Source organism: Capricornis sumatraensis, chromosome 1, assembly GCF_032405125.1.
Source record: "Capricornis sumatraensis isolate serow.1 chromosome 1, serow.2, whole genome shotgun sequence".
In the NCBI taxonomy this organism is placed as follows: domain Eukaryota; kingdom Metazoa; phylum Chordata; class Mammalia; order Artiodactyla; family Bovidae; genus Capricornis; species Capricornis sumatraensis.
In genome coordinates, this window is record NC_091069.1 from 75921591 (window position 1) to 75944049 (window position 22459).

At 34.0% G+C, this 22459-nt stretch overlaps 1 protein-coding gene across 2 annotated transcripts; it reads right to left on the reverse strand.

Moving 5' to 3' along the window:
• Nucleotides 1-1515: 1515 nt before the first annotated feature.
• FOXN2 (forkhead box N2) lies at nt 1516-21809 on the reverse strand. 2 transcript variants are annotated; one of them, XM_068984964.1, is made up of 5 exons: nt 21273-21809; nt 13257-13381; nt 10954-11018; nt 3481-3549; nt 1516-2039 (listed from the first exon to the last, which is right to left on the reverse strand). In XM_068984964.1, exons 1-5 carry the CDS (start codon nt 21807-21809, stop codon nt 1516-1518), a joined length of 1320 nt encoding a protein of 439 aa, XP_068841065.1. The 2 variants fall into 2 exon arrangements, with proteins under 2 accessions (XP_068841065.1, XP_068841071.1); XM_068984970.1 differs by lacking the exon at nt 1516-2039 and having other exon boundaries at nt 3520-3549; nt 10970-11018.
• Between the last annotated feature and the right edge of the window lie 650 nt (nt 21810-22459).

Genomic DNA, 22459 nt, shown 5'->3' on the forward strand with positions numbered 1-22459 from the left:
AATATGTCTTTTTTTAAAATGCTTTATCATCATAGAAACAGCTAAAAGTAACAAACCAAAATCATAAGCTTATGTGTGTATGTATGTATATGTATATATGAAATTATCAGAAAATAAAAACAAGGTCATTTATGAAACAGGATGTAGCATGTGATAAGACTGAACTTTTAGAAAGCTGCTTTTGCCATTGTAAAAAAATACATTATGAATAAGTTTAACTTTATTAGTATCCTTTGTCCTTTTTGAATGATATAGTCAAGCTATATAAATGATATGAAAAAATGTGTATCATATAAGCAGATTTGTTCAAATACTGAAAAAGGCCTTGGGCAATATACATTTGGAAGAGTAACAAAATCTTTTAGGATGGATTTAATGGCACGTAATTACACTGCCTACTTAAAAGGATGTATAAAATTTTATACAAATTTTTAAATCCATGAAGGCATTTTATCTCTACCGTTTTGTTAAATCCTTTAACGTAATTGGGTGCACATACAATTTAATTCATGCAAAGCTTGAATAGAAGTTTTTTCCTAAATGATCTACCTTTATTTATGATGACATAAATAACACATATTCAAATGTTTATATTAGATTACACTCCATTCATGTAATTTTCAGAATGCAGTACATTTAACAAGCCAATGAAAGATCCTCTTATTGCAAAAGTGTGCTTAAATGGGACTCCATGGCTATATCCTTTCATTGGATACTTTCTCCTCAACAAAGACAGCTAGTGGCTAAAATCTAAATAATGGTTGCAAAGCACTTTGGCTCCAATCAACACTATGGAATATCTAGGAAGTTAAAAATTTTGAAAAAATAATATTGTAACAGGAATTGAAGTTCTTAGATGAAATTACATCACAAAATTGCCTTTTCTAAATCTTAGAACTTTTTGCTATCTCTTTGCCGATGTATGCAAAAGGAACTTTCTAGACATTTAGGATCTTTTCCAACTTATATTCAACTTTGTTCATGTGTCAACAAAAAATATTTAAAAACAAAAATTAAGACAAAATAAAATATTCAAATCTCATCCTACTGGATTACACATGTCAAGAGAGGAGTATGGGAGAAAGAAAGCAGCAAAATTTTTCTAGCTGGATCAGCAACTATAGTTAATTACAGATAGGAAAAGAAAATGAAAAAAAAAGTTAGAGTTGCCAGTTCTTACACTTGGACATATTAACAGAACAAAAGACTTCCCTACAAGTTTAAGACAGAGGCTCTGGACTTTTTTTTTTTAACATAAAAGTTCCAATCTTGAAGACACTTACACAAAAATTATGCATTTAGGATTTCACATCATATTGATGATTGGGCATGATCCTAACAGCAACTATTTAATAAAAATTCAAAAAACAAAAATATTTTGAAATAAACAAGTAATTAGCACCCCTCCCCCACCCTAAAACAAAAGAAGTCCATTATGGCTTTGATATCCCTTGTAAAGAATTAAGTAGAAGAGTATTGCCACATTTAAAAATAATTTCACACTAGTAAGTATTTCTATTTTTTCCGCTGCTTTTGATTCTGTGTCTTTGCAGTACTTATTAGGGAACCTAGACATGTACGAATACCAGCAAGGTGGAGCAGAGATCCAGCTGCCTCTTTGAGCTCCTCATCAATTTCTTGACATGCTTGTTTTCGCATCTTTTTGTCTGGCTGCCCCTTTTCAGTCGTATCTGCACAAGCCTGCGATGCATAGCCACTGTCTCCAAGTGGATCATCTTCATAGTCAACGTCTGTGTCTTCTTCACTGCGAAATCCTTCACTGCCATCACTTCCTACATGGCTACTCTTTGGGATAAATTCATACACCTCATCCACAGAAGACAGAGAGGACACACTAGACCTGGACGCACAACGCTGCGCTGCCATGCTACTTGCACTGTAATTGTGGTCTTCTTTTGGATCAATGCTGGTGGCTAAAGAATCACTCTCATGTAATCGCACAGCACTGGGATGACTGAACGCATTGCTATAACTTCTCTTTTTTTGCATTGCTGTTTTAAGAGGCAGAGGCTTCTCACCTGTGGAAAATAAAGCTTCCATCAGTAAATCAAATGCATGTGACTGCAGAAACAGGCCATTTAAAACTTATATCACTCCTGAATAAGTGCGTTAGACTGGTGATGTTTTGTGGGTCTTTAAATTTTATGCAGACCATCATCCTGTAGGAATCAATCTAAAATATTTTTAAACCATTTAATGGTATATCTTGACCTTCCCATGGAAAATACAATTATTTTGAGCTGCTTGCAGAAAATGCCTCAATATTAATGTGTCACTGGTTAGCTAACAATTTACTTGTTGATATTTAGGTTGTTGCCAGTTTTTCACTATTACAAGTAATACTGCAATGAAAATCCTCCACATGCCTTTTCTTACACATATGGAATTTTTCTAGGAGAGATAAAAAGAAACAGAATTATAAGTAAAAAATATATATGTTTTAAATTTTAGTTGGTGTTTCCAAATTGCCTTCCAAAATAGTTGTATCAATTTATATCCTACATTGCATGACAACACCCAGCTCCTATACTTAACCTCTAACATTATCAATCGTTTTAATTTTTCATAATCTCATGATAAAAAGATATTATCTCAATATTGTTTCATTTTACATCTCCTTGATTTCTAGAGAAGCTGTATCTTTTCAAATGTGTGCTATCCATCTGTGTATTTCCTGCTCCGAGGCCTAGCTATTCATATATTTTGTTGAACTGTTTTCTTATTTCTTACTTACAGAATCTTTTTATGTTGTGCACGTATGTATACTCAACATTATTCCTTTGCCTGCTATATACAGTGAAGAAATACGTCATCCCAGTACTATGCTTGTTACTTTTCTTACAGGTATCTGCTGTTGTCAGAGCTCTAAATAAGAGTTTCATGTTTAATTAAATTTACACAAGCTTTTATGGATCTTGCACTTTGTATGTCAAAGATAGCTTTTCTCATTTCAAGGTTATAAGCATACTTTCTATGTTTTATTATTCATAGCTTTCATTTTTACTTTTATTCATTTCTTTAGAATATTTATTTTTATTTATTTATTTGGCTGCAGCAGGTCTTAGCTGCAGGATGTGGGATCTTCAACCTTTCGTTGTGGCATGTGAGATCTTTTGTTGCAGCATATGGGATCTAGTTCCCTAACCACGGATTGAACCTGGGTCCCCTGCATGGGGAGCACAGAGTCTTGTCCACTGGACTACCATGGACATCCCCATTTTCACTTTTAAATCTTAAAGCTTAATTTCTAAACATGCTATTTATTTCTTCATTTCTTGGTCAATGTAACAAGAATTATCATAGCATTAACCTCAATTTCACAACTGCTCACATAAATTAAAAGAAAATAAAACAGAGACTATTTAGATGAAAACACAACCTAGTTAGAAAGAAGTAATTTTGCCTGTCCTAAATGACATTTGAAAGGTGCTCATGAAAAAGAAAAGCATGTTTGCTTACATTCCAAAATTCCTTGTTCTATAGAAGTATTTAAAAGCATCATTGCAGTGGCAGCATCAATATCAGATTCTAAAAAAGGAAAAGAGTGGTAATATTAATGTTCTTTATAAAAAAGAGGCTATTATAGTGTATGCAAACAAAGGTAACCAACATTAAGGTTTTGGTGTATTTTCTAGTAAAAAAATGTATAATGTATATAACATATGTAATTTATACACACACATGTATATAGATATCATATATATATATATAGACACAAACACATACAGATAAATGTACAAAATGAGACTTATTATTTCGTAATCTACTTTTGTTCACTTAAAATTATGAACAATATTGTATAAAGGAGAATTGAGAGGCACTAGAAATAATGAAAGTTTTCTTTAATTATTCACAATGAAAATAAGAACCTGACCTGCATTTCAATAAGGATTGCCCTTAAAAAGATTAAATTAGCTAAGAACACACATAAATATTAGCACTGTCTTTAGTCATAATTACATGCAAGCCTATAAGTACTACAATTATGGATATTCCATAAGAAAAGTGGATTTTAATAGGCTGGTAAAAACAGCAGGTCCTATTCCAGAGGTCATTACACTCTCATATCTACTTTTGCACTAGCAGTTCCTCTACATCTTGGCAATCTGTTAGCCTTTATAACCATAATCAAATAAAAGTAAAATGGTACAATCTAAAATGTGAAGGAAAAGTTAGAAAATGTTTACAAATTTTAAAGGATAGGTTATAAAGGATAATTTATATAATAATTTATATATCCTTTAATTATAAAGGACAGGTTTAAAACAAGACTCAAAAACATTCCATTTCTGCCCCAAAGTTGGAAAATTTTTATTATCCCCAAATCTTACATTCTATTTATATCTAATTATAAAATTATCTTAGATAATAAAGCCATGTGGATAGTTACTAGTTTCCTCATCTTGACCACAAACTCTGTAAAGGCAGGAAATGTTATGACCTTGAGTTTCTATATGAATGTCTTTCCAATTAGACTGTCAGCTCCCTTAAGGTAAGAATCATGTCTTATTCTCTATATTCCATAATACCTGGAACACACAGTAGTTCCCTGATAAATGAGTGAAGAATATATTGTATCTCTGCCACATCTCCTTTCTTTAGATTAAGCTGATTATCACCAAATTACTAAGCCTTTGGCATGTTCTAAGTATTATTAACTCATCTCACTCTCATAAGTTTATGATGTGGTACTAATAGTATTTCCATCTTAAAGATGAGAAAATGGACAAAGAGGGATCTCTAGGAATGATAGAGATGGGATTTAAACCTGTGCGGTGTACCTCCAGAATCCAGGCAATTTGTAATCTCATCATCCCTCAAAACTTACCAAGTATCTATAATTAGAGTAGGAAATTTTGCAGGAAATTATAGAGTATAATGGAAATTCTCTGTTACTCATTCAATAAATTGAGTGTCCTATCTCACATTCCAGGCTGAAAACAAAACAGGAAAATCCCTGACTCTCAGAACACAAAGAAATACAACTTCTGAGAGATAAACACTAGGGAGAAGAAAATTGGAGGGAAGCAAGACAGAGAATGTGGGGAAAGGCAGTTGCAACTTTAAATACAGAGGTTAGGGAAGGCCTCAAAGAAAGGTAATAGCTGAGCAAAAACCTCAGGAAGGTGAAAGAAAGGAAACTATGAAGATATTCAAAGAAAAAGCATTTCAGGCAGAAAAAAAAAAAATCAGGTTAAAAAGAACTCGAATCAATGATTCCCAGATGCCACAGCCATAGACGCTAGGAAGACAAAGACCTCTCCAATTCCCATCTTTTAGAATGAGATTTGACTATAATAGAGTTCAGCATTCTAACATGTCTTTAAAGAAAAAAAGCTAGTACAGCTCTAGCCCATATTGTATCTCTGTGTGAACTGGAAAAAAAGCAACTGGCCTCCAGGTGAATGCTTCTCTAAACCAGGGCACACAGCTTGAGGACTGGGTGTAGTCCAGTCCTTCTGACATCAGCCCACTCATTGTCTCAGCCAGGTGTCCTTTGTGCAGGGTGCAACCTGGCTGGCATTATACTAACAGAGAGACTTCTGTTCCATGAAATAATTTTGTTTTCTTTTAATTAAAAAAAAAATTTACTTTTTTTTTTAAAAAGGGAGAATGGTGGTGAGGGAAAGAATCTAATACTGGAATGCATTATATCAAGTAAACAATTTCAGGAAATTTATTAATCTTGTAAATGAAGCATCTATAAAAGATTTTTAACTTTAAAATTAGTGTATCTTTATAGTGTGTATAGGGGCTTCTCTGGTGGCTCAGAAGGTTAAGAATCTTGTCCACAATGCGGGAGACCGGGTTTTGATCCCTGGGTTGGAAAGATCCCTTGGAGAAGGGAAAGGTAACTCCATATTCTTGCTTGGAGAATTCCATGGACACAGGAGCCTGGAGGGCGATAGTCCATGGGTCTCAAACAGTCAGATACGATTGAGCAACTAATACTTTCACTTTCTGTAACAGTAGAAATGACAGGAAAATTGTTCTTTAAATACAAATTCTTGTAGGAATTTGTTACAGCCAAATTAATTTGAATAGTCCAACATGAAATTACTTCTTTGCAAAAGGATTTTATCTACATCTGACTGTTTGATTTAGAACATTCGTTAAATATGCTTCCCACAACATCTTGTCAATTAACTTAAAAAAAGTTTAACTTCAATGTTAAAATAAGCACCAGAGAAATGATCCCATCTGGTAATCAAGAACACCTGATTATCCAACATGGCATTGGAAGTGTGGAGTCCTAATCACTGACCCACCAGGGAAGTCTCCTATCCAACACTGTAAATCAACTATACTTCAATAAACACCACCACCACCTAATTATCAACTTCAATAAACACCACCACCACCTAATTATCAACGATTTGTCCAAAGTACATTCTTGAACTTCTTGGAACAAAAACAACAAAACGGTATAGATTTTACAATGCTTATTTATAGTACCAAATCAGTTTTGGTATTAAAATTAAACCTAAGACTTACTTATTGTCACAGCTGAAAACACTTTATAATGTTTTTTTCATTAATAAGTATAGGGTTGGTTTGTTCAGGTTTTTCCATAACATCTTACTGAAAAATCCGAAAAAACTTTTTGGTCAACTCAATACATTTGCAATTTTAAAGATGGCTCTGTGTTCTCAATAAACATACTATTAGCTATATTATCTAACACATTCAGAATAGAAATTTCATTTTTTTATAAAGCCTTTTGTATATATTTTCTCTGACACTGTTTAACTCAATAATTCACTTCCAGCTTAAAGTCATTTGTCATGAGAGCCATCCAAACAGTGAGTTAAATAATCACAAAAATGACCTGTTAAAAGTCATATTAAACAGTTCCCTTTTATCCTTCGTAGTTCTGACTAGAGTTCAAAATATGCTACTGATTTAGTAACTGGTTCAAATAAATCTCTGTCAAAACTGTTAACTTATGCTTCCTAGTTTATATTTTCTTAGCCTTGATGCTAAGAAATTATTAACAATAACAGAAAATTAAAAAGACTCAGTTTTAACTATGCGAAAGTAAGAGTTATAATAAGCCAAGTTTCTATTACCTGATTCTCAGTCCATTTGCTTAAGGAACGATATAAGAACCACAGTGGCATAATTTAAATGATTATAAGCCAAGTATTAACTACAGCAGGATTTACTGCCTTTATCAAAACCAGTATACACATTTACAGAGCATCCAAACAAGGAAGCTGTTTCTCATGATTCTTAAAAGTAGGAGAGTGATTTCAATAAATTACTAGTATGTGAAGCTGTTTGAACTATCAGTTTACTTTCACTTTAATTAAGATACAAATTATGCAAATTTGTAAACTTAAATTTGAACTTAGATTTGCATTTAGTTCCTACCTTCATCATTAACTATCTGAATTTTATATTTGCTTGTAATACACTACATATACTTTAGTGCTTAAGTATAAATACTAAAATTTACTAATCAGAATATGGTTCCATTTTTGTCGTCTTTGTTCACTGATGCATCCTTGGTGCCTAGAGCAGTGACTAGCACACAAATGCACTCAATAAATATTTTTCAACACATGAATTTACTACAAACCCACACCAAATCAAAATATTGACCAAAAAAGGTTTTGTTCTGCTATCTCAGTATGAGATTTCTCTGCCTCCTGCTGCCTGTTATACAATACTGTAACACTGCTATTGGCCAGATGAGCAAAACACAGGAGACTTTAAACAGGATAATTCTATGAAGTGACAGATGAATTTTATATTTGATTCTACTATTATTTTCTTGGGCTCCAAAATCACTGTGGACAGTGACTGCAGCCATGAAATTAAAAGACACTTGCTCCCTGGAAGAAAAGCTATGACAAAACTAGACAGCATATTAAAAAGCAGAGACATTACTTTGTAGACAAAGGTCCATATAGTCAAAGCTATGGTTTCTCCAGTAGTCATGTACCGATATGAGAGCTGGACCATAAAGAAGGCTGAGTGCTGAAGAACTGATGCTTTCAAACTGTGGTGCTGGAGAAGACTCTTGAGAATCCCTTGGACTTCAAGGAGATCCAACCAGTCAATACTAAAGGAAATCAGTCCTGAATTTTCACTGGAAGGACTGATGCTGAAGCTGAAGTTCCAATACTTTGGCCACCTGATGTGAAGGACTGACTCATTTGAAAAGACTTCTGATGCTGGGAAATACTGAAGGCAGGAGAAGAGGATGACAGAGGATGAGACGGTTGGATGGCATCACTGACTCAATGGACCTGAGTTTGGGCAAGCTCTGAGAGATGGAGAAGGGCAGGGAAGCCTAGCATGCAGCAGTCCATGGGGTCGCAGAGTCGGATATGACTGAGCAACTGAACAACAACAATAAAGTTAGAGCCAACAGTAAAATTTCAGTGATACTTACAAAACACAAAACAGACAACGTCACCTTATTCTTTAAAGACCTTCAGTAGTTCCCCTAACTCCTCATATCTGGTAGGAGTGCAGGCTCTGAAATCAGAGTTCCTTCTGTACCATTTACTAGTTGTGTAACCTTAAGAAAGTTACTTAATCTCTCCAAAATTCAATTTCCTTATTTGTAAAAGGGGGTAACAAAACCTCAAAGAGTTGTTGTAAGAATTAAATGAAATAATGCAAGCAAAACACTAAAGTCAGGAACTCAATGTAAACTAATGTTACAGTTACAGGAAGAAGTTCCAACTCATTATGCTAAAGAAGCTCTCCTTGATTTGGCTGCTGCTGCTGCTAAGTCGCTTCAGTCGTGTCCGACTCTGTGCGACCCCATAGACGGCAGCCCGCCCGGCTCCGCCGTCCTTGGGATTCTCCAGGCAAGAACACTGGAGTGGGCTGCCATTTCTTCTCCGTTCATTTTGCTAATGCCTGCTTAAACTTTTTCATTCGCCTTGCCCATGCTAAACGATCACATCTATAGCTGCAGGACCAAGGCTACTTAGTCTTCTACGCGCTTAGGTTTCAGCCATGCTTACCAACCTGCAGTTCCTAGCAACTGTCCCAGACCAAACCTCTAACCAAGGTTAAGTATCTGTCCAACTTTCGAGGCCCAGAGCTCAGGCATCACACTTTCTTCTTGAAGAGGCCTTTCCCAACCTACCTCTAAGCTTAATTTGCCACCCACCTCCTTTTCTCCCAGTGTATTCTGTACAATTCTAATCAATTAAACAAGAATTAATTCTTTAATTAGACTGTATATTTTCTGAGACTAGGGCCTGGGTCTCTTTCTGCATATCCCAAGGCACCCAGAGTTCAATGATTAGCACAATGGATGAATTCAACAAGTACTTGAATGTTTAATCAATTTATTGCTGTATTTTTCAAACTTTTCCCTAGAAATAATATCAAGAGCTAAGAAAAAGCAAATTTCCTCAGAATCTACATATATGTGCTATATCAACCTGATTTAAATATAAAATTTCTTAAAGTTTTTGTGTGGTACAGTATTTCATTTTCTCCTAAAACTTCTGAGAGATGATGGATAATACATACAACTCATTAGATGAAAAAGTACCTATGCTCTCCTTGTGGAAGCTGATCCCCAAAGGAAGCAGCAGAATTCGGATGGAATAGAACAAGAACAAGAAGAAATTCTAAATAATCCCCAGAATTCAAGACAGAAAACGTTCTCAAAATGTGCATATGAGCAAAGCTTAATAGACTAAGGGTCAGAATTTACTGAAGTAATAAAAAGAAAAAGGAAGTTTCAGCAATACCTAAACATAAAGAGAGCACATTTACTCATGTAGGTAACAGGAAAATGGGTACTTGCCTTATGTTCAGCCACAATATTATCTGAAGCAGACTCCTAATTCCATTAACTTCTTTGCAGAGTTCTCTTAAACTTTTCACACTCTTTCCCTCCCTTATTTTTACAGACCATCATCATGTTTCCTAGGCTTGGCTTAGTATAGATTTAAAGAGCCAAAATGTCTCTGATACACAGAAAGGCTTTTCATCTGATAATTTTTATTTTTATAGATCAGAGTAACACCTGCAAGCTCCAAAGTAGCAATGTGAGGAAAACTTATGTTAGTATATCACTAACCTGTAATATTAACTATGAGTAGAGGAAAAAACAACTAATTCTAAATTTTGATCTACTTTTTAAAAGTCAACCAAGTTCAAAAGTTAGCTTTTGAAAGCTTATTGCTTTCTTCCTAAATTATAGTTCTTTACACCTAATCTATAAAAGAATTATGTAAAACCATCCCTAACTCAAAGGCCATAACAAAACGAGTGGCGGCCAGATTTGGCCCACGGGCCACAGTTTGTCAACTATTCCAGACCGACAGACTTGAAAAGATGATTCGGTACTTATCGCATTACTAAGAAATATTTCCCTATTTTCAAGGAAAAGTATACAATAAAAGGAAAATGAAAACAGGGATATAAAACAGTATACACAGTAAAATCCAAGTACTTGGAGAAAAAGTGTGTTTGAGAGGTGAGGGGTGGTATGTGCATGTATGGGCATGCATGCAAACATATCTAATCTTGTGCAAGGCATAAAAAGGACCAAAGCAATTATATTAAAAATGTTAACAGCAGAGGGGCAAGATAGACAGAGTAAGAGATTAAGAGGTATAAACTACTATGCAAAAAATAACTAAGCTTCAAGAATATACTGTACAACACATGGAATACAGTCACTATTTTATAATTATAAATGGGGTATAACTTGAAAAACTGTGAATAACTATTTTGTACACCTGAAACATACAATATTGTACACCCAGTATAGCCCAATTAAAAAGTTAACAGCAGAATAAAGGGTAAGTTTTAGTTTCTTTTTTGTAAATGTTTTTTATTTTTTAAACCTTCTATAATGAACAGGCAATATTTTTATAATTAAAAAAATGAAATAAAAATTCTGATTTTAACCTGAGTTCTTATGATTTAAAATACTGATCTTTCACATACCTTTGAGAGTTCGCACCTGGTTCTGCTTGAGTACAGAGCTTAAGTAGTGAGGTGATAAAGAACCACTGAAAAAAGAGATAAGACAAGGACACTCATTAAAAAAATTTTTTTATTTCACATTTTATAAAACTTAGTTACAAATACAACTAGTTGTTACAATAAAAAACAGTTTTTACCTTGTTTTCTTTGCTAATACTATTCAGTTTAGCAAGAGTCTGCCAAAGCAGAAAGAGCATAAGATCCAAGTTTAAATCACAACTATTTGGGCGTTCTTAGGCAAAATAATTAACCCTTTAGTTTCTTCATCTGTAAAACAGGAATAATTAAAACTCCCACATAGGGTTGTTGTGGTAATTAAATAAGAACATTAAATTTAAAATGCCCAAAACAACAGACAATACATAATAGTTACTGTTTGATTCTACACTGGATGCCTACATTTGATAAGATATTAATATAGGTGTTACTACAGAAATGAAAGTGTTTATCAAAACAATGTTTAAAAAGAAGACTGTATGGTGATGACAAAAAAAGAAAAAGTTCCTGATTTAATTAAAAATATCAATTACAAATTAAAATTTCTATATTTATGAAAGAGACCAGCAGTTTCTTTTTTTTAATTTCAAAAATTTTTGAATATTTTTGGAATAAACTTTCCTCTTCTCTGGAATTTGTGATAGTATTTAAAAAAAAATCTGTTTGGCTAACTAAATTAAAACTCTTTCTCAGTCACAGTTTCATATACACTATAGTTCATTCTCTTCCTCAGACTTAACCAATTATGGCATGAAAGGACTACACAAAGGCATGTCAGACCGAACTGTAATTTTCTCCAACAATAATATAGAGAAAATGTTTCTGAAAATGTTTCTAAAAATATTTTAAAGTCAAAGATTACAACCTCTATGCTGCTGTTTATCTACCTGTTTTTAAACCACAAAATCATCTCTATTTAACATTTAAACATATAAAGAATGAAAACATGAAAATGTTTCATATCAAAGGCACAGGAAAGTATATTTTTGATGGTGTACAAAAAAACTGTGCCAATTCTCCCATTTGATTTTTAATAAAAAATAGCATTGCTAAATAAAACATTAAAGTAGTATCAACAAAGCTTACCATTAGTTTCCCAACTACTGTTCTTTTAAACTAGGACATCTCTTAAGTACCAATACTAAGGAAAGTATCAACTCCCAAACAATGAGAATATAAACTCTGAAAACATCTTTTCAGAGTTTCATTTCATAAGGATAAACTAGTTCTTGTTATAATGATCCTTCTAATCTACTAATATGGTAAATAAGTTTAAAATCTCAATAAGTATTATGTATATATAATGCAGAAATTTCAACTTTAGGCTAATTTTTTAAACTGTATCAGCTACAAACACTCTTCTAAAAGTTATATAATACTTTAATTCCTTAAACACTACATGAAATGTTGGTAACTGCTGCAAATGGGAGTTCACTCTTCTACTTTTGTGAATGTTTCAAATTTTTCATTTATTATTTTACTAAAAAGCTTTAAAAAACTTTTTATAGACTACCCTTAAAAGTATTTTGACAAAACTGTCATTTTCAACTCAAATGAATATATATAATAGAGTTTAAAAATAAAGATTCTAAAGGCTTCTTTCAAAGGCAACAGTCAGATTTAAAGTCATCATTTTCAGATTTGACTTAAAATGGGAAAGCTATAAGATCAATTTAATGATCACAGAGTTAGAAAACAAAAGGCCAAGGAAAAGCATATTTGCCAACAGAAACAAATCAAATAAAAATCCAAAGCATTATTTTACTTGACATTTAAAAATTTGAGACTTGAACATAATTTTCAAATATTAAACATGCTGTGAAGGGAAAAAAATCTTAAAATAGAAAAATGAATATAAGTATATATATATAAATGCTGCAAACAAACTACCTTATTTAAAAAATTTTAAATATACTTCTACTTTCTTGTGTCTTTAGGTCAGTACTAGTACTGCAGACAATGTAAATGATCTGATCTTTACAAAAAGGTTTCAGGTTATACCTCAATTCATATTATCACTATTTTCAGAGTTTAGTTAGAATATATTATTAATTATTAATACATTTTCCAGAATTTATGCTCTCAATTACACAACATCTCAGTTCCTAATAAGCAAAAATGCCTTAGTCTAATGTCTTATCCGTAAATAATTCTCTATGTAATTTAAAAAAAAAAGATGAAAAAACCCCCACAACTTAAAAGTTACTCCATCTCATATAATGAAATCTTATATATTGCCACTGACATTTACATCTTAGATCCTGTACCTTTGTGGTGATGCAGGAGGGCTGTAAAATGTGGATTTTGAGGAGAAAGGTTGCTTCTTCAGTGCCTGCATAAGGTTGGGTTTATATTCTGGATCAACACACCATAAGGAACCTTTTCCATTAACCTAAAATAAATTACGTAAGAATTAGTTACCTGGAATCAGACACAAAAAGTGTCTGAATGTTTTTCATAGATGTGTGGGGGAACAAAACCCAATAGCACCTTTTGAATACAATGCAAACACTGAAGTAAACTTGCTAGCAATGAACTGTGTGATTAAAAGCCCTGGAGGCAGACAGCCTGGGTTCCTATCTCCAGCTCTGCCATTTACCCGCTGTGTAATTTTAGGAAGGTTAACTAACTTCTATTTCTCTGGGTCATTATTCCCGTATTTGGAAGGTATGGATAATAACATTACCTACCTCACAGGGTTGTTCCATGGATTTAATTACACATAGAGTACTCTGCACAGTGCATGGTGCATAGGGCCACAAGACCACAACACTCTAGGACATACCATTCACATCACAGTTTGTGAGAATGATATACAACACCAAGCTATGCAGAGAACAGCATGAAGGGCTATGCATGATGGCCCTTCAATTAGGTGGTGTCATTCCCCCCAAAGTGCTAAACAATATGATACTGGGTGATGCATCCAAAAATAATTATTTTTATGGCATTAACACTAGTGTTTATTTTCCCATTTAAACTGCTTAAATTCAAAGCAAACAATTTAATGAAGATATGGCAAAAGTCTCAGAGAGTAAAATAAAAAACTGAGGGATGTTAAAGACTCTTGTAAAAGATAAAAAAGAGGAATAAATACCATCACTGCCCTCAAGATGGTTAAGCTACAACATTTGAGGGCCTTTTGGATAATAAGGTAAGGGGCACACAAGCCCAGATTTCATGGAAATAGTCCTAAGAATCTAAAAATAATAGAAACGTATGATTATTGGAAACTAGAGAAAATATAAACAGAAGCGCCCACTAAATGGCAGATGAGAGATGCCTCAAAGGATGGCTTGCCTGCTCCACAGTTCCCCTAATATGACGGAACAGCTCACCAGGAAGGTAAGTGGACAATATACCTGCAGAATATCACTAAAATGATCTAATGTGCAGGCGAAAGACCAGACCAGGAGATAATTCCTTCAAAGAGGTTTGAAAAATGCTGCATGTTTTACCTCCTTTCTGCTTAGAAGGTCACACTACGTATTAGCAGGTTGGTGGTGGTTTAGTCGCTAAGTCATTTCCGACTCTTGCGACCCCACGGGTTGTAGCCTGACAGGGTCCTCTGTCCATGGGGCTTCTCCAGGCCAGAACACTGGAGTGGACTGCCATTTCCTTCTCCAGAGGATCTTCCCGACCTAGGAATTGAACCTGGGTCTCCTACATTGCAGGCAGATTCTTTACTGACTGAGCTATGAGGGGTTCTAAGTAGTCTTGCTTTAATTAAACCTGTTTTGTATTAAAAACACTGATGTAACTGATGAATATGAATTCTTATAGAATATACTTTCCTAATGTTAACACTGAGAAATGGGTTTCTTTTTTTTTTTTTGGTAGGAAAAAATACAAACATTGATTAGACCATGAAGAAAAATAAATCTTATTTAAAGGTCACTTTAGTGCAAAAAGAAAAAAAAACCCAATTGCAAAATTCTCTGACCACTTGGAAATTTATAAACGCTCTTGAATTTAAAAAGATATCCAAACTATAATTACATATTACAAAGGGCATAAGAAAAACATAAAAACTAAGTGGATGTGGTCAAATACACAGACATTAGTTGAGCTAGTTAAATGAAATAACTGAAGGATTTCAGGAGCTGTAACATCACCTGCTAACTCTTCCTTAAGGATACATCTATCCTATTTATTTAGCTGAACATCCATCCCTATCTACCAACCTGAACAGTCTGACTAGAAGAACATCCCTACAAATGTACCACATGGACCCACAGCTTACACATAGAAGCCCATAGCCATGCAAGAAGGAGGTTCAACTGCAAACTCATGCCACTTCCCCAGAGCTGAACACCACTTGCACAGAAGTTAAGAGTATAAGCCTTGAAGAAGAATACCTACCTTTGGAAACCTGGCTCTGTCACTTAACAGCTGTGTAACCTTTAGAAAAATGTCTATGGTTCTCTGTGTATTAGTATGCTCAAAATATATATAAAACTGTACCTTCTGGCCATAAGTCCTTAACACCAAATACTACTATTGTTATGTTTTATGTTCATTTTCTTTGCAGTTTTAAAAACTGTTCCTCTTTCTTCCAGTCTAATATCATTGTTTTTATTCTCTAATAATTTGTTTTTCTGCTTCTACTCCACTAGATACTGACATTAAATTTTAGTAAATATTTTTGAAGATATTTAATCTTTTGAAGATATAAATATCAAAAGTTAAATGTAAGGTATAACCTGAACCCTTCTTACCATGGTATACAAAATTTCCTCACAAGATTAGTGAAATTCAAACCGCTACTAATTTTTGTTTTTACATTACATCTTTTCTATTTCAAAAACCCCTTTTGAAAGTTTGAATTATACCTCACAACATTAACAATTATCTAGACAACAGTAAAACTGACCTGTGTCTTATTCCCCTGCTCCTTTCTGCTTGTATAAAATCCCATATGATGTAAGCTATTATGATTGCTGAAGATTTAATGTGATGAAAATTCCAGGGTGCTTCCATTTCCTGAACTGTTTTCAAAGTAACATTAGTCTATTATTGAGGTTTTTTTTTTTTTAAATCTCTGAATATCATAACTACTCTAGCAGAACAGTATAATGAAAGAACGGTTTCACAGGTTTTAAAAGCGAAATCTTAAAACACTGCTTACTGACTGGCTACATGACATTGGACTAATAATTTAATCTCTATCTGTCCTCTAATTCATATTTTATCTGTAAAAAAACAGACCACTTCACTGAGTTGTGATGAGATTCAAATAAGATAATTTTTAGGTAAGTGACAGAGCTGCAAAGTAAATGAATACTAAGAGGTTATATTGAAAATGGTAGAAAGTCAGTTTATGTTCCTATTCTTTTCTTCTAAGAGATGAAGCAATTCTAGAAACAATAAGAACAAACATTAATTAATTTTGAATATGAGACAAAAGTTAGAAACAAGAATTAAACTGATAGTATGGTAAAAAAGTGTTTTTCCCCTATCAGATGAAACTTTTTCTGGCCTGTGGTAGCAAGATATCACATGAACTACATTGAAATTTTAAGTTTTTCCAAAGGAAAAACTACCCATGTATTTTTGAATTAAGTGATGGACCATTCCATCTTAAATTAGATGTAATTCCAATCACTTGGCCTAAGTGGTAAAGTGTATTCTGAAGATAGAGAAATAAAACTTTAAAGTGATAGCACCCACAATATCTTTTGTTCCCAAACCACTTCAGTTTCATATAATTATTTTTCATATATAGATTAAAACAATTATTTTAATGATTCCAACCATGTTCTATCTTGGTATTCCTGAGATTATACTCCCAGATGCTGTTTAGTTCAAGTCGACTTTTAAAATTCTATTGTGAGAGAACTGCAAATTGTTTTGATCATAGAAGAATCGGTATTTCCTTGAAATAGCAAATTGGAAGCACTAGTACTGAAAACTTGCAGTTCAGGGCAGTTAAGTATCTTGAGTAAGGTCTCCAAATAACCGTCTGTTTTGTGTTACCATGGCAGCACTTCCGTTCCCTGAGCCCGTTCACAAACTATCAGTAACAAGACAGAATTATGTATTTGCTAATCTGTGTTTTAGAGTCTAAAGCAAAAAACTTAAACTTATTTTAAAATCTAAGTCTCAGTTAAAAACTACGCCTCTTTATTAAGTTGTGCTTAGATGATAGAACACAAATATTAAAGAGTTTAAGAAGTATTAAAGCAAATATGACTATTACAAGAAATGCTTTTTTGTGCAGTGGAAACAGGAAATGTGCATTCTCTCATGTACTATTTTGCATTTTGAAACTCTAAGGCTTTTGGACATATTTGGTAAAGAACCACCGAAGGTTCTGAAGAAATAAGGAATATACTGAGAATTGAACTTTTAAGGTTTATCTTAATGGAAGTTGTAAAGAACACTGGGAGAAGAAACAAGGTTCACTATTCCTGAAATGTTTTCATGTACCTGCACTGTACATTTTAATATTTTCCCCCGCTGACTACCTTTTTCAGTGTTTTTTAGAATCGCTGAATTTAAAAGGGCATTCATAATTCTTGCTCATAGTGTGAACTTTTAATGGTGGCTTGCATGACTTCATTTCTTGGGATTCAGCTATTGAAGCAAATCACCACCATGAAAATGTACACCCTGAAATTGTACTAAATCAGGCAAAACTTCTGATTTCACGTTCCCCAGCTAAATTCTCACCTTAAATATTTTAGTTTGGCTTTTATAACAAAGTTTGAAAAACAAATTTTAAGACTTCAATGTTAATGTTCAAAACATAAAAACAAAACAAAAACACCGTGCATAGCTTTTCTGATTTTAAAATTCAAAATAACAAGCCAAGATTTTTAGGCCTATCTTTTGAGAGTGGTAACTATGGTATGGATGAGGGCAGGGAGCTAAGCAGCAGCCACAGCAAGTGACTAGGCATCTATATCAACCTGTAGTTTGACCTGGACCTTTGTCATCTTGCTTTCTTTTTTGAGATTATCATCTCCAGACAATTACTCATCAGAAAAAGTGCTTTTCAAGGTTGCCAAACCGAATGGAAGTAAGTATAACTTACTTGCCTTTTGCAGGTTGAAAAAGAAAAAAATCAGTATTTTGAGGTACTGATTCAAGCAGTATTTTATTAAAAAAATAAAATAAAAACAAACCACAAGCACTCCCAATCTCACTTGAATGTATCACTTTTTGTCCAAATTTTGCATTTAATGACAGAATGTTGGCAGCTTGAAAATGGCCACAATAGAAATATTTATATCATGGAAATCGGCAAAAGTGATACCTTAAACCTCATCCAATTGTTAAATATTCAGCAATACACCACTGTTCATATATTTTTAATTCTAATCTTTTGGCTGCTACTTGATGCTAATCAAGTTTTTTTTTTCTTTTGGCTGTGAGATGCAGCATGTGGGATCAGTTCCCTGACCTATATCAGACCTGCACGCCCTGCAGTGGAAGTGTGGAGTCTTAACCACCGCACTGCCAGGGATATTCCCATTTCCAGGTTTTTTTGTGCAACATTTGACACTGTTGCTCATTCACACTTAAACTTACCCTCGCTGGCTTCCATTATACCATACTTTCCCTAGACCCTTCTACTAAAAACCAATGCTGATGACTAGTTTCTTTTATATCTTGCCATAAGCATAAATACAATAGGTCTAAAACTAGAAAAGAATTCAGTAGATACTTTCAAGTCTGAACAGCACTGTCCTATGAAATCCTTCAGTTATCTAAAGATTTAATTACTTGCTTTTTAAACTTTTATTCCAAATAAAAATTGGAGCTTTCTGCTACCACTTGGGTTATAGAAAACTACAAAAGAACAACACTCCTAGATTAACAAGAAAAAGAACAAAATAATCTACAAAACCATAATTTTTTATGAGCCTGAGAATTTAGGCTGCAAGAAGAATTGATTTTGAGGTGTGACAGGTCCTGTGAGGAGGGATGAAACATAAGAGCTGTTTCACTTTCAGTAGAGCATGGAAAAAGTGGCAGTCACGATAAAAAGTAAGAAAACAAAATACTCAAGGGGACCTAAGGAAGACACCCTTGGAGATGGAGATAGATGTGTTGAGCCGACTATGGTCTGTGGTTAGAGCAAGGTTATCAGGCAAAGCTCATTCATGCTCCAGGCCCTGAGTGAGTATAAAGTAAGATCATGTGTCTGTCTGGGAAAGGCACTAAACCTGCCTAAACCCTGGAAAAAGCAAATAAGAAGCAAAAGCTGTCTGCCACTGAGAGAGAGACAAAGCACCCTCCCTCACCCCAGTCACCAGCAAAAGACAGCTGCTGTTGGAAGAAAAGTACAAAACTCAGTTATCCTCACACTTTACTGATACTAGGCAATGCAGTATACATCATATGGAGGACAGGAAATTGGCTCATGCCCAAATGCTCCAAAGATACAAAGCAGAGATCTGCTGCTCCTGGGAAATGGTCACTCACTTGTACCCAGAACTTCCCACTGATATTAGGTAACATTTACTTACCATGATGGGAGTGGACAAGAAACTGGCCTGAATGCTGGAACAGTGCTGTTCAAAAGGAATTTATACAATGACAAAGTATCCTATATTTGTTCTCTCCAGTATACCAACCACTAGCCACATGGAGGTATCTGGCTATTGATAAGTGCAGCTCTGGACTTCACTGGGTAGATGGGAGTCTGCTCATGGAAGAGACAGGGATGTCCCACACTTGAGACACAGGCACACAATAAGCCTGCCTGACACTAAAACTGGAGAAGAACCAAGAAACCTCTCCTGTTCACACCAGGAACCCTGCACCAAGTAACAAGGAAGAACAATCTACTGCTAAGGGAGGAGCAAGAGCACAGAGAGAAATATTTAACTCCCCTCCCACTTCTAAGTTAAATGTGTCACAAACTGACAGATAAAGGTGGAGCAGAAAAGCCAAGAAAAATCACCTGACATTCCAGGCCTCACACTAAATACAAAGTATCAGCAGTCTCTCCACAGGAACGTAAAGACTATGGTATAGCAAAGGTGACTATGGCAACCACAAAACCCACCCAACTCAACTGTTAACTAAATTGATCAATACCTGTCCATACGAACAACCTGACAGAAGCAGAGACATATCTATTTCTTGATAGAAATATTCTTTACTTCAGTTTCTACCATTTTTTCACAGGCAATGTCTGATATTTACTGCAAAATTACATGACACACAAAAGCAGGAAACAAAACAATTAACAAAACCAGACCCAGATGGTCCAAATATTAAAATTATCAGACAGACACTGCGACTATGATTAATTTGTTTAACAGACCTAGTGGGAAATTTTTAGCAGAAAGATGAAGACTATTTTTTTTTTAAGGAAAATGAAAATACTTAAAAAAAAATGAAGATGATTTTATTAGGGTGATCATCAGAATGGATACAAGAAAGAATACAACTATACACAGATCAACAGAAATTATCCAAACTGAAACAAAGAAAAAAAGAGTAGGAAGAGGGACAGAGCAATCAAGAGGTGAGACAACAGCAAATGGTCTAACATATTTTCACTTGGAGCCCAGAAGTAGGTGGTGAATCACAAGAAATATTTGAAGAGATAATGAGGAAACAAATTTCTAAGTTTAATGACTGACAACAAACCACAGATCCAAGAACGTCAGAAAAACCAAGGCAGGATAAAATAAAGAAAAACGCACTTAGGCACATTATAGTCAAACTGCTAAAAAGTAGTGATAAAGATAAAAATCTTGAGGACAGTAAGGAAAAGAAACTACAAACAGAAGACCAAAGATAAGAATGTCAACAGACTTCTCATCACAAACTATGCTACCCAGAAGACAAGAGAATAATGTCTTAAAGTATTTAAATAGAAAACAAATAATGTAATGATAGATTGAAATCCAACCATATCAATTACACTAATGTAAATGATCCATATTCCAATTATAAGGCAGACACTGTCATATTGAATAAATAAGAATATATAAATACAGCAACAAGAACATTATAGAAACTAAGAACAGAAAGTTTGGACATTAACTATGCTTCAATTTTTAAAAGTAAAAGGAAATAATAAACTCGTAATTTATACCTAATTTGTACCTTTAGTAGACTGAACATGATTCTGCTAGATTTACATCAATACTGAAGAAATTCAAAAACATCTGAGATGAAAGCAAATGGTAGACAAAATTAAGTTCAAGCTGAAGTAATCTGACTTGACTATTTTTTGTCTTCCTTTGACTTCCTCATATTTTAACATCTCCATGCTATTTTCCCCCACCTCCCTAAATATAGCAACGTTCATAAACACTGACCTTGCCATGGCTTCTTTCCACTTTCTGAAAACATTTATTCAGGGACAGATTATGTCGAACAGAATTCTTCCAGCCAGTTGGTGCAGTTGCAAAATACGGGAAGCGGTTCAGAATCCAGCTATAAATTTCTTTGACTGGCAAACACTTATTTGGAGAGTGTTCAATAGCCATATAAATGAGAAGACTAAAGGAGTATGGGGGCTTTGAAGTTGCTGATTTTTTTTCTTGGTTCTGATAGCACGATGGTCCAAAGGATGGCACGTCATCTCCTTCTATGTCATACAATGGACTAACAATTGGAAGACCTTCGCTTCCAAAGCTGAAGTTTGTTAGGAGATTAGTACTTTCGTGAAGCCAGTTCAAGTTTGTGAGTTCATCATCTGCTGACTCATTGTCCACTAGAGTGGCCTTTGGCCTGGCAGCATCAACAGCTTCAGGCAAGCTTCCCATTTTGTAAATCTGGCTCAATCCTGCAACCTTTTCAGCTCCTGGAGTTTCAGCTCTCTTTTCTGGAGTCATTCCAATTACTGGACCCATTTACTCTTACAGTTCTGTAACAAAAGAAACAATTATCAACCAATGTTATACTTAAGATTCATAAGCACATGGAAAAAGGAAACACAAATTTAAAAATCCCCAAATCAGAGAAATTTTACAATCAATATCCCATATAATATTTAAGTATAATATTTGCATAACAAATGCTAAAGGTTATAATACAGAACTTATTTCATGTTATTTGAAATGGCTATAAGTAAAATGCCCGACTATAGCACAATATGTACAGGTGATATTAATAAAGTTGAATGTATTCTGAATACTTATTACAGTCCCTAGCCCATAACTGCCTAGTAAGTAATGTGTGCTGTTACTAAAAATGAACAGATTATATCTTTGAATTCTAAAATTCTAGAATCTATTCATCTATAATTTCACTATAATTACAGTGAAATTAAGTCATACATAAGGCTCAAAATAGATAATAATCAAATTTAAAATAAGCTCAAACAGTAATTCTAAATAAACTCTTTCCTCAGATATGATTATAATACTATAAAGAAATAACTAATATTTTTATAGTATATCATACTAAAAAGATAACATTTCTTAATCACTAAATTCATTACTAGCAAAATATATTTACTACAGATTTATTATTGTAAATTCCAGTATTTTTAACTCTTCCT

Coding starts and splice junctions, on each gene's coding strand:
- FOXN2 (XM_068984964.1), bottom strand. CDS start 21,809: ATGGGTCCAGTAATTGGAATGACTCCAGAAAAGAGAGCTGAAACTCCA. Junction 13,382..21,272: donor TGGAAAGAAGCCATGGCAAG/GTCAGTGTTTAT, acceptor AATTTATTTTAG/GTTAATGGAAAAGGTTCCTT. Junction 2,040..3,480: donor AGAACAAGGAATTTTGGAAT/GTAAGCAAACAT, acceptor TATTTTCCACAG/GTGAGAAGCCTCTGCCTCTT.